The sequence below is a fragment of the Haemaphysalis longicornis genome, unplaced genomic scaffold (assembly GCF_048455015.1).
Source record: "Haemaphysalis longicornis isolate Haplotype H1 unplaced genomic scaffold, Haemaphysalis longicornis Haplotype H1 scaffold_13, whole genome shotgun sequence".
NCBI lineage: Eukaryota > Metazoa > Arthropoda > Arachnida > Ixodida > Ixodidae > Haemaphysalis > Haemaphysalis longicornis.
Genome location: NW_027526233.1, coordinates 77,282,408 through 77,294,876, shown reverse-complemented (window position 1 = coordinate 77,294,876; position 12,469 = coordinate 77,282,408). Strand labels below are relative to the sequence as shown.

Sequence of the window (12,469 nt, the reverse complement as noted above, 5' to 3'; positions counted from 1 at the left end):
TAGCACAGAGCATTTGCTTTTATTCGTGTTCCTGGTCCACTACACTATTTACCCTCTAGTATTCGATGGCAGCGCCCCTTGCGGATTTCCAGTTTTTCGGCCTCACTGCCTCCCATTGAAAATGCCCTTGCTTTTGCCACTCTTCCAATATTCTAGTTCACTCTAACTAAGCTATACAATCTCCTCCTTGCACAGGAAAAGTTTCACCACCGATACAGCGACGAAGTCATCGCCTGTCTCACCTGAACGAGAATCGTCGTCATGTAGGCGCTCAAGAACGGAGCCAAGTTCTCGACAAGACGGTGGAGAGCCGTAACGAGAGCCAAAGTCACAATGTCCGGCCTGTGACAGTGAAAAAAAAAGAGAGAGAGACCAGAGGCTTCAATCGTCTATTCCCCCCTGAGACTTTTCTGAAAGCATGAACCAGACTTGACATGCGGCTGCTAACGAATCGCAGCTCAAAATTTAACGCCAAAGCCGAGAAAAACAACAGAGCAGAGGACAGGGCAATTGAAAAATTAAGACAACATTTGCCCAATACGCGTGCTATGTTAGCTATTTCACAGTTAGATGAGCGGTTTTACGAAAAATTAAATGACCAAACAAGGTGTCAAACATTCCACACATCGACTAGCGCACACACACTGCACCGAAAGCCCTGCGAGTGACAAGCCTTGCCCTGGTATCCTGAATCCTTCCTCCACTCGAGCCTCCGGTGGAGGAGATCCTTCAAATCGATTTCCCCATGCATAAACACTGCGGAATCCTCTTCCCCGCCGAGTGGAGGGAGCTAATGGAGTGGAGGGGGGACTCAGAATATGGTCCTTGGTGTTGCCATTAAGCCACACTGTTTATGAAGCTCAAAAGTTACCCGCCGCGGTGGCTCAGTGGCTAAGGCGTCGCGCTGGTGAGCACAACGAGGTCGCGGGTTCGATTCCGAGCCGCGGCAGCCGCTTTTCTGATGGAGGCGAAGAGCAAAAATGGCCGTGTTTACGAGATTTCGGCGCACGTTAAAGATCCCCAGGCGGTCAAAATTAATCCAGAGACCTCCACTACGGTGCGCCTCATCGCCTGCGCTGTGTCGGCGCATTAAACCCCACAATACAAATCAAAAGCTGAAAAGTTGGACAAAAAGTTGTAGCTGAGAATAGACCGCTGACAGGACTTGTACCTGGCTTAGTGTTACGGTTGATGGTAATCGAGTCATAAAATACTGGGTATGACTCGACAGAAAGGGTCACATAAGTGGCAGTGTTGACTATGCCAGTTGGCCAATGTCGTGTCAGATGAGCCCCACGTGCCCAATGACTGTGCAGCACCGTGCGCACCGTACAGACTAGTGCTTCCGTGTTCACGTGTTCGTTCGTAAATTCTGTTGTTTACCCCTCCATTCTTACTGCTATAAAAAGAGTGCGCACTAAAGGTGGGAACTGGAAGTTGGGAACCAAAAAACCAGTTTTGCCTTCCAAGCCCAAACTTCAAACAGTCGTAACTTCTGCTACAGACCAGACAGAATGATGATGTTAGTCTTATTGCATGCCTTGATTTGTGCACAGTTCACTGGTACTTTGTTCAGCTGCATCACTCCAGCAGTTGTGTTACAAAGGCCGTCAGAAAATCAAATGTAAAAATCCGAATAAAATTGAATGCGGTCGTTTTACGCAAAAACAAATTTTATATCTACAATCAGAGTGAAAAACTGTATATGTCCTCCAATTTCTATCATCATAACTGCAAAAATAAAGTTTTCGACTAAAGACCCATGTGCCCCCTTAAAGTTGCGCATCGCACTGGACTCGAGAATGCACCAACTTGAGCACAGTATGCCGCGACAACAAAAGTGTCAACCCAACCGCGACAACAAACAACCCAACGCAACAAAAACGTCCCCAACGGCGACCGACCTCTTTTCAGGCGGCCGCTCCAGTATGGCCAGAAAGGCGGGCATGAGGCGGCCAAAGTGGCCGATGGTGGGTGTCGCCAGGCTGTGCCAGAGCTCGGCAAAGCACAGCACGGCACTGCTCAGCAGCAGGGCATTCGCGGCTCGCTTCTTCTTGGACAGCAGGCGCAGGACAACCTCGTAGACCTGCATCGAAGGGCGCCAGCCGTTAGCAGGGCAACCCACAGCCGACGTCCGCACAATGAAACACTATGAACACACCGCAATTACTTGATTCTAACGTTCACCTTTTTATTTTCCCTCCTGAAAAATACGCCCAGAAATCCTGTGCGTAGCAGAATAAAGCACAAAAAGAAAAAAAAACGCTACTGATTGCAGACCATTACTGCCACTCAAAGTCGCACGGTTATGGGAGCGCGGCAAATTGTCAAAGACTGCATGGCTCGCTGCAACGTGCACTCCGAAACAAAAATGCGCAAAACGTTTATCCTTCTCTGCAGGATGCAGGTACATTGTGCCCAAAGATGGTACTGAAATTTGGAAGAAAGGAACGATCTCACACCCAATTATTTGTGTGTAAACTTGGCAGCTGCTGGACAGTATTAGCTTTGCCACTTCCTTAGCCACTTCCCCACTGCTTCTGAACGGCAGATGTGCATGCCTTCTCTGCGAGGGTGTGAAAATCACCAGTTGCACGAGAGGCTATGTGATGCTGTGCACAGTTTGTAAAACACATGCAGATGGCAAGTGCACCTGTCTTGCTTCCGCACAAGAGAACACACTACCAACGCAATATTGCCCAGGTCACCACTCTTTGCTAGTGAAAGGACAGGCATTACCGCGATTTTTCATGCTCCAAGTTACGGTTACGGTCAACAAACAATTTCATCAGCTATTCACGCACGAACTACGATGTACTTCCGCTCCACTGCTGAGGGTGCTCAACTCCATTTCCTTTGCCCCCGGGTCATTCCATGCCAAAGGAGACCCGGCAATTTTTCAATCTTCCGGATAGGCTTCAAAAATTTATTTTAGCAATTTTGAGTCGAGAAGTGATACTCGGTAAAATATTTCTGGCGAAACAATTTTTTTCGTCGTTACAGTGGCCTCCAAAGACCTGGAAAAAATGTAAAAAGTGATAATTTGAATTTTTTTGCCAAGGAGCCAATACAGCTTACGATAGCATGTTTGAGCAGTTAAACAGATCTAATCAGAGGCTACGCTGCTGTAAAAAATAAACGCCGAGCTAAGCGATTTTCCACCCGAATCAACAGCGGGAATCTCAGAAAAATTGTCAAAGTATGGCAATTTTTTTAGTCAACTTTTAATCAAATGACCACAGCGAAAATTTTTGTACTGGTTCTCTAGGACATCTACATTTATTTGAAACTTTTCCAATTACAAAGCCTCAAGAAATTCGTTTGGTAATAAACGAATAATTTTGGATTTTTACAAAAACTGCCTCTAAAGGGGACCAAAAACGGCCGTGTGGGCAGCGGTGTACGGTGTTTACAAAATACTCAAAAGATAGCCCAATGTTATTTCTAAAGCATATAAAAAAATTGGAAAAGTACTTTTTCATATTGCGGAGAAAACATTTTTTTTTTAAATGAGTCCTCACAGGTGGCTCCGCGGCACCCGCCGGAAGTGCGAGCGCCGCCCTCCGCGACACCTTCCACTGTCGTCTGCTCTTGGCTGGCCGTGGCTGGTTCAGACCGGTTTAAACTACTGTCGTCTGCTTAACGTCGTCTGCTTAACATCCAGACGTCGTACAGACGTCTGCGTCGTCTGTACAGTAGCAATTGATGGGGTCTCTTTTGCGCTGCGATGTAAACAGTAAAGTGACACTTCTCAGGTACCATGTCAGGTGGTAACAGCACGGACATTTCCGCTGCGACGGAAAGGTACGAACATTCAAAATACTTAGCCAAATTAGAGGATGCGCCATATCAGTCTTAGGTTTTGTGAACATAGTGTTAGGCTGCACGAGAATGTTGCACTTCCCGGGGCCTGTCAAACTGCACGGTTTTATTGCGTGGAATTGGCGTGTTCTTTTGAGCGCTTCAATATTTGTCAATGCGAAAATACCAGAATGTACTTCGTGTTACGTGTTTGAATTAAGCATGGTAACTCAGAGAAATCGATGTTTACGTACAGCCTGACAAATTCAGTGCAATCCCACTCTGTCAAGGAGGATGATTAGCGACGCTGGGTGCAGTCCAAGGAGCGGACGTAACAAAACACGTAGCTTGAAATTTGCGCTTGAGCGTACTTGTCATTCAGCTAGCTAAATTCAACTTGGAAGTAGCATTTCTATTCCAGCCGACAAACATGAGGCTCTTTGTTTCGCTCCTGCAGAAGACCATGTATCGAGAGCAGGCGGTAATCCTGGAAATTTACAACTTCACTGCGAACTACGCAATTAAGAAAAGTAAATAAAACTCTGTCTGTTGATAGAATCCGCTTAGCGACTCATTGCCTCATAATTTGTTTTGAGGTACCTTTGATTAGGTAGGAGTTACACGCGTTTTTCTAAGAATACCCCCTCCGTAGACGGTGATGCATTGGCAGCAGAGAGAGAGAAACACGTTTCATTTCTGACCAGGCTTGTGAACAATTCAGCCCCGGAAGCAAAGCTCTGTGGTCCCGAGCCCTGTCGACCAGGGCGCACTAAGACGGGCGTCCGAGCGCGCGAGGGCAGACAGCCAGGTGTCGCGAGGGGGGGGGGGGGGTCGGGGAAGAAGAAGCAGGGCAGGGCAGCAGACAGGCATTACTCGCGTGTACTACTTCTATGTGAACAATTTATAACAAGTCAATAAACTCGGCGTAATGGCAGCGTCGTGTTAGAAGCTAGTTTCGAAATATTTTTTTTGTAATATCTACATTTCATTAAGAGCTACGTAGCGATTTACATGGCTGTGGATCGAGTGCGTGCGATTTTCTGTCAACGTGACTTCCATTAGCTCACACTAAATGGGGAAACCGAGACATATACAGCTTCGCTAAAAACGTGAAGCGCCACTATGTAGCTGTAGCCAAATACTTTTTGAACATGAGTTCTATGAGCAATGAGCAAATACTTTGTTTGCTATATTATATCGTACAAAATAGTTTTACTCTCACAGCTCCAAGGTTTATGAAACAACCGCTTGACTCATTGTTGCAGTGTCGTCAATCGTCCACCCGATTGTTCATTCGGTCCTGGGAGCTGCCATCGTAGATACTACGCACGAAGTGCCTGGATCAAGCAGTTCACTGACCTGCCGCCTGACCAGCAAGATGTAATTTCTGATAGGGCCAGAAGGCCGAAGATGGCCATCACCAACATATGTGCGCACCATTATTATGTGTACTATTCTAAGTACACTACTCACACAGCCTCGAAATTGTGCACGGATCCACTTGGAAACCACGGACGCCCTTGTCGCGGAACAACGGTTATTACCAACACGCTGGCGCAAAGCTTGAAGTCCTTGAACTTGGTGTCTGGGGATAGGCTCTGTCCCAAGTGTTACATCCAGTGTACCAAAATGAAAAACATGGCTGCACTTCAGTCTGAGGAAACAACACAAATCGTATGCGCTGAAGTTTCTGACACGTTCCCCAGTCCAGCGTCGGATACTTCAAGAAGGAAGCGTCCTGCGAGCCAACCTCCCATTGTTGCGCCTAAATCAAGAAAACTGCTAAACTCTACGGTCGATGCAAGCGTCAACACTGACATTAGTGTGCCTCTAATAAAAGTACTAGGTGATGACGGAAGACTGGCAGAAGATTACAAGATCCTGCTGTCCAGCCTTCGAAGCAAATACCGCAATGCATGTTCCAGGCAGCAAAAGCTCGGAATCCTTGCTTTGTGCCCACAGTCTTGGACGATCCCTCAAGTCTGCCAGTACTTTAATTGCGGGAAAAAGCTGGTGCGATCCGCGAGGCGCCTCCGTGAATCAAAAGGCCCTCTAGAAAATCCCAGTCCAAGAAGAAATCGTCCCTTGAAGGCCATTGTGAAAACTTCGATAACGAATTTTTACCAAGATGATCGCATATCGTACTGCCTTCCCGGAAAAAAAGACGTCGTGAGAGGAAACCAAAAGCGCCTGCTTTTGTTGAACCTAAAAGAAGCTTTCGTTCAGTGGAAGCAAGAAAACCCGATTCTGCAAGCGTCGTTTTCCACCTTTGCATCTCTTCGACCTCCTTGGTGCGTACTTGCTGGATCGGCTGGTACACATTCTGTTTGTGTGTGTGAGTACCACCAGAACGTAAAGCTGATGCTACATGCATTGAGCATACAGGAGACAGCTTCTGCACTCATGGCTATGACGGTCTGCAGTCTGGACAATCAAGACTGCATGCTCAACGCCTGCTCCCGATGTCCCGGCCTTGAGCCGCTCAAGAATTTCCTTCGAAACCACGCCCCCAAATGTGATGAAATTAGGTACAAGCAGTGTGTGCGCGCTGACAAGTGTCTCTTAAAGGGGCACTGGCACAAACATTTAGCATCTTGTTTTTTTCGTTGCGATAAGTAGCTAGTGACCTACTTATAACCTGTAGAAACCTCATTTGCTTCAGCGTGCGACGGTTGTTTAATTAGAGGGATTTTAAATGCGGCCAGTCGCAGTTTCGGTTTCAGCGAGTGCCGCGAAACGATGGATTTTGTGGATTTCGTGTGAACAAAGCTGACCACGTGACCGTCGGAGGGATATCACAGAGCAGAGCCGCCGTAGCACTGTCGAATCCGTATCGACGGCAGTTTCTGCGAATGCCCCCACGTACTGATCTCGTGAGGGGCTTAATTAAAAAGCGACCGTGGATGTGACGCAGGCGCTGCGAGTGCAAATGCTACCGCGGCTAAAGAACGACGCGGGACGCTCGAGGCGGTGGGTGGCAAGACGCGCGCTGGGAGCAGCCGGCCGGTCTGCCTACAGGTCCGCCTACAGATGTGTTCGGCTCAGCACTGCGGCGGATATTCGAGTGCCGCTCTCGTAAGCGGTGCAGATGACAATTTTTAATGCAACCCGCCATCGCATCATTAACTCCTTTTTCATTTAAGCCACTATGGTCGGGACTTGGGGACAATTTCGTGCAGCGGTAACAAGCTATCACTCGAGCTACCTGCGCCGGGCTGGGCCACTTCGCGGCCGTGGTCGCCGCCTGCACAGCGACCGTGCGGTTAGCTCAGTGGGCTTTTCGTGCCTCCAGCGCGTTTTCGCATCCAATGGTAATAAACAGTAATAGAAACAGAGTGCCTGGAATCGCTGTAGAACTTTGGTCGCGGCCAGCTGCCCGATTAGCTGACGAAATCACGGCGCCTCCGCCGCCAACGATCGGGTCGCTCGTTCTCGAGAGCAGAAGCTCCGCCCTCCGGCCCTCCGATTGGAGCGGCGAGCCGGGCGAGCCCGCGTAAAACGCCGGTAGTGCGGAAGCGGCAAACACAAACTCGTGACGTGTTTGGATGTTGTTTATTTACAATTGCACGTGGTCCTCTGCTGGCTGCTCGGTTGCGTTTCGCACACTTCAAAATTGATTTTAAATATGTTCTAGGCTGTATTCGCCGCTGATATTTTGCAGATGATATATATGTGTTCCCACCAATCTATCTCCGACGTTATCTCGCCTTCAAAATTTTGTGTCAGTGCCCCTTTAATGACAGTAGTTTCAACTCCATCGGAGTTAATGGATGAGCTCGTTGAAAGGCTGGAAAAACTTAAAAGGCACCATTACGTTAGCAAATCGCAGTCCAATTATCTTCGAAGTTTGAAAGCCATCCTTGCCCCAACTGAGGCAATCGTCTTAATGGATTTCGCGGAAAATTATAACTTCATTGTGCAGGACGCCTCACAGTCTTACCATTGGAACACCTCCCAAGCTACGATTCACCCCATTGTCGTCTACGTTAGAAGTGACGATCACGAACCTGGTTCAACCTCTTGCTCTTGTGTTTCCTACGTTGTCATATCTGACGCCCTGAAGCACGACAACGCAGCGGTTCATGCATTTCAACGGCATTTCCTGCACGAACTCAGGCTAAAAAAAGAAAACTTAATAAGAATACATTATTTCACGGATGGTGCGGCATCGCAGTACAAAAATCGGAAGAACTTTGTTAATCTCTCCTTTCACAAACAAGACTTCGGACTGGAAGCAACGTGGAATTTCTTTGCGACTTCTCACGGCAAGAGTCCTTGTGATGGCTTAGGGGGCACGCTGAAAAGGCTGGCTAGCAGAGCCAGCCTTCAGAGACCGCTCGACAACCAAATATTGACGCCAAAAGACCTGTATGATTGGACAAGCCAATCAATGAAAATGGACAACGTACTTTGGGTCCCCGACAGTGCTGTCACAGAGGAAAGACAAAGCCTTAGCAGCCGCTACGAAACAGCTAGATCTATTCCAAAGACGCGCCAATACCATCATTTAGCACCGAAAGGACACGGATGCGTCTCAGCGAAAATCACGTCGAGTTCTACCGCCGAACAAGTGTACTCAGTGCAATACTGAAACCGCCCAACTGCGCTTCAACAATGGTGTGAAGTGACAAGCACTCCTGCATTAAAACATGGGCACTGAACACGGCTGAAATTGCCTCTTTCGTTAAAATCGTTCAGTACGACGTGTCGGCATAGGTTGATAAAAGAACAAAAAGCTGCATAAAAGTGTTTTTTCTCTTATGACCCGAGAACACTTCCTTTATGAATAATGCCGGTCATCGTTCTGTACGTATTAGCAAAGGATTGCAAATGTCGCTACGCAGGAGCGTGCCGCAGAGCCACCTGTGAGGGCTGATTTTGAAAAACTGTTTTCTCCGCAATAAGAAAAAGTACTTTTCCAAATTTTTTATATGCTTTAGAAATAACATTGGGCTATCTTTTGAGTATTTTGTAAACACCGTACACCGCTGCCTACACGGCCGTTTTTGGTCCCCTTTAGAGGCAGTTTTTGTAAAAATCCAAAATTATTCGTTTATTACCAAACGAATTCCGTGAGGCTTTGTAATTGGAAAAGTTTCAAATAAATGTAGATGTCCTAGAGAACCAGTACAAAAATTTTCGCTGTGGTCATTTGATTAAAAGTTGACTAAAAAAATTGCCAAACTTTGACAATTTTTCTGAGATTCCCGCTGTTGATTCGGGTGGAAAATCGCTTAGCTCGGCGTTTATTTTTTACAGCAGCGTAGCCTCTGATTAGATCTGTGTAACTGCTCAAACATGCTATCGTAAGCTGTATTGGCTACTTGGCAAAAAAATTCAAATTTATCACGTTTTACATTTTTTCCAGGTCTTTGGAGGCCACTGTAACGACGAAAAAAATTGTTTCGCCAGAAATATTTTACCGAGTATCACTTCTCGACTCAAAATTGCTAAAATAGATTTTTGAAGCCTATCCGGAAGATTGAAAAATTGCCGGGTCTCCTTTGGCATGGAATGACCCCCCCGACACATGCCAGCTTTATCAAACAGTCTTTATTAGGCTGGCAAACAAAATAGGCGAGTACGAGTTTAGGTTGCCTTCCTTCGTGGTAACGTAAAACAGCGCAAAAGGCGAGGCGAAAAGAGGGCAGACGAGCATCAGCACTGCTTTTCCTCAGCCCTTGCGTCATTTTTTGTCACTAGGATCAACCACCTTTCCCTTTATCGTCTCACCTCTGCAAAGGTGTCCGGGTGTTCGGGTCCCAGTGTGCGAATGAGCATCTTGATTGACAGCAGTGCCGCCTGGCGGTTCAGCGCAAGTTCCTCCTCAGAATCAGCCACGGCTTCTTCACCGTCCTCTTCATCGACCTCCTGGGAGTCACTGGCGAAGGACTTGCCTCGGGCCACTCTAAGCATCAAGGGCACCAGCGCCAGAAGAGACTGCGTCTGTCGTCGTTGTCGGAGGGGACAAACAAAACAAGTACCGGATTTACACAATTTTAACGCACCCCTAATTGTAGCGTGCAGGTAAATTAGCGTGGGAAAACGCCAAAAAGTAATTTGACGCCTCTTTTACCAAGCAGATGTAAATGTTGTGAAACCAGGTACTGAGCAAAAGCTACTTTAGTCGACACACGCAGCTGTGGCAGCAAAAAAATCTCTTGTGTAATAAATTGTTTTGTGGAGGTCTTTCTGGAATAAAAACTGTAGTCGGGAACATTGAAAGCATTTGCTATTCTAGACGCCTTCACCTTCACCATCCCCCTTCAGGAACCAGCTGAATTGGTAGGGAAAAATTTACACTTGTGATGTAGTTGGATTGCAGTGTTGGTGATGCACGTTGAACCTCAGCGGAAGCGATTGGGACACGGACAAAAGAAAGAGGATGAACTGACTTACAACTGATCCTTATTTTCTCCAGAAACTTGGTATATATAACCAAAACCGATGAAAAGAAAACACAAAAACAACAAACCCGACAACTACAAGTCATCAAGGCATGCCATGGTAAGATAGTCCAGGTCTTTCTTCTCGAGTGCAATCTAAGGGCACAAACGTTGTGACAGGGATAGCAGAAAACAGCCAACATCCTGACATCAGTTTGTGCGACAACATGCAGGCTCTGGTGCTAACTACGGCAGTGCCTCGTGGCCGAGGCATGGCTTTGGCACACCAAACTACTAAAATATTAGGACCCTCCAACTCACGTCGTCCTCCCTGAAGTAGCCCTTGGCAGCCAGCTTGTTGTTGAGCATGTCCATGGCACTGCGGCGGACAGAGGCCAAGCTGTGCTTCATCAGCGACTGGACCATGGACACAAACTGGCTGCTGGGCAGCAGTCCGTTCACCTGCACTCGCGCAAGAAGGAAAAGGGGAATGACCATCGAGACTAGGAACTACCACAGGAACACGGACCGGATATTTAGAAGCTCTGGCCTTAAAGTGGTATGAAGCAGCCAAGATGGGCAAATGCTAGTTAAACTACACTTGACAGTATTAACGGCGCAAGAAAGTGAAGAATATAGAGGAAGAAATGCATACAACAGTGCAGGGCCGAAATGTGCGTGTCTCTTCCTCTACTGTCCTTGGGTTAGCCTCACCCATCATGAACCAACCCGCCCACATCAAGCATTTGTTAAACTATAGTACCTTTGCTTACGATAAACGCAAACAGATTCCAAAAAGTTATGCAGTTTAAAACAAAAATGACACCCTCGGCAGGTGTCTCTGTGTTTGGCATGGTGTTTTTATCATTATTTTTTGCTCCCCAGATGAGCAAACTTGCAAGAAAATGTCCAGGTGCTTTTGCCAGTCGAAAGTCAGGCAGCACACATTAAAGGGGTACTGACGCCAATTTCTGGTACTAATATTATTACGCAGTTAACTTTTTTTAGACAACAGAATACTCCGGCTGAAATATGAGCGGCCTGCAACATGTAGAAAATACTTCAATTTGATCTGATTTATTGCGCCGATGGAACAGCTCGCGGAGCAGTGCGCAGCAAATGGACATCAGCGTGACATCACTCCGTGAGAGGGAAAAGCAGTGACATGGCCGTCTGCCTCCTATGCTCGTCAGAAACTCGTGACGTCGCTCCACGCACGCGGCCCGGCGAGCTGCGATTGGGATGCTTGCAAAGTGATACACGTAGCCAGATCTACAGGTATTGCCGCTGCCCAGAAAGACACTCTTGCCAAAAAAAAGTTTTAAGCACGAGAAAGGAGCCGATAATAAGCCCAAAATTGCAACAGCAGTCGCTATCAGGTCTTTTATTGAAAGCGGTCATCAAATTTCCAGCGCAATGCTAGGCCTAACGCCTTCAGGCAGCTCATCCATTCAGCTCCGGCGGCAGCGCGGTCGAAACAACGCCCCCACCAGCTTCTGCAGTGTTTTGACTTCCGCACGAAGCGGTGAGGTAATTCTGGAATTCTGTCATATGCGTCTTTCGGGCTGAAAGCGCGGGAAATTGAAACGAACGATTTTAAGGCCGTTCAATGTAATTAATTATCGCACGCTGAAGTATTTGAAGTGCTGCTTCCAGTTCACCAGGCCTTTAAGCATTGATAAAACAAATAAAAAAGGAACATAAAATTTTGGTGCAAGTACGCTTTTAAAGGTTCTGCAGCCCAAGTACTTGACTAAGGGGGGGGGGGGTGGAGGGGTTGACGATTTGGAAGTAGAGTTCAAAGGTCGAAATTATACTCGTACTTCGCTGCACACCCCTACTTCTAGAACTGACGTATAGCAAAAATTGTCCACATTTAAGCAGGCTGTACAGTTAAACTTTGTACTACAGTTGAATGCAGATATACCAAACTCAAAAGGGATTGGGAAACAGTTCCGTACAACCGATACCACACTACATAAAACGCACAATAAAAAAAATTTTAGAAATAAACATTACAAACTGAACAATAAAAAACTTTACACACAGTTTATTTTAGACGGTATCTCGATCTTAACTCTAACGCGTAAAAATTTGGGTTTATTTCAACCTGGTAACCAGGGTACATCAGGGTTTTCTAGAAAATTTCTGAGATTAACAGTGCGAAAGAACGGGACAACAGAGGAGTAGACAAACACAGCGCTGACTCGCATCCCGTTCTTTCGCGCTGTTAATCTCAGAAATATGTACCAACTGGCTCGTCTCCAATCCGTGTTGCAGTT

The 12,469-nt window shown here is 46.9% G+C and overlaps 1 protein-coding gene across 1 annotated transcript in view; it reads right to left on the bottom strand.

The window, feature by feature from the left end:
• The window catches only part of LOC144163899 (HEAT repeat-containing protein 1-like), a 51,811-nt gene that overhangs the window by 23,509 nt on the left and 15,833 nt on the right, over nucleotides 1-12,469 (bottom strand). The window contains exons 2-5 of the mRNA XM_077694567.1: nucleotides 10,509-10,649; nucleotides 9,535-9,747; nucleotides 1,905-2,086; nucleotides 243-342 (exon numbers count right to left, since the gene is read on the bottom strand). Of these exons, the coding sequence (XP_077550693.1) occupies nucleotides 243-342; nucleotides 1,905-2,086; nucleotides 9,535-9,747; nucleotides 10,509-10,649 (636 nt within the window). The remainder of the gene's footprint in view (nucleotides 1-242; nucleotides 343-1,904; nucleotides 2,087-9,534; nucleotides 9,748-10,508; nucleotides 10,650-12,469) is intronic.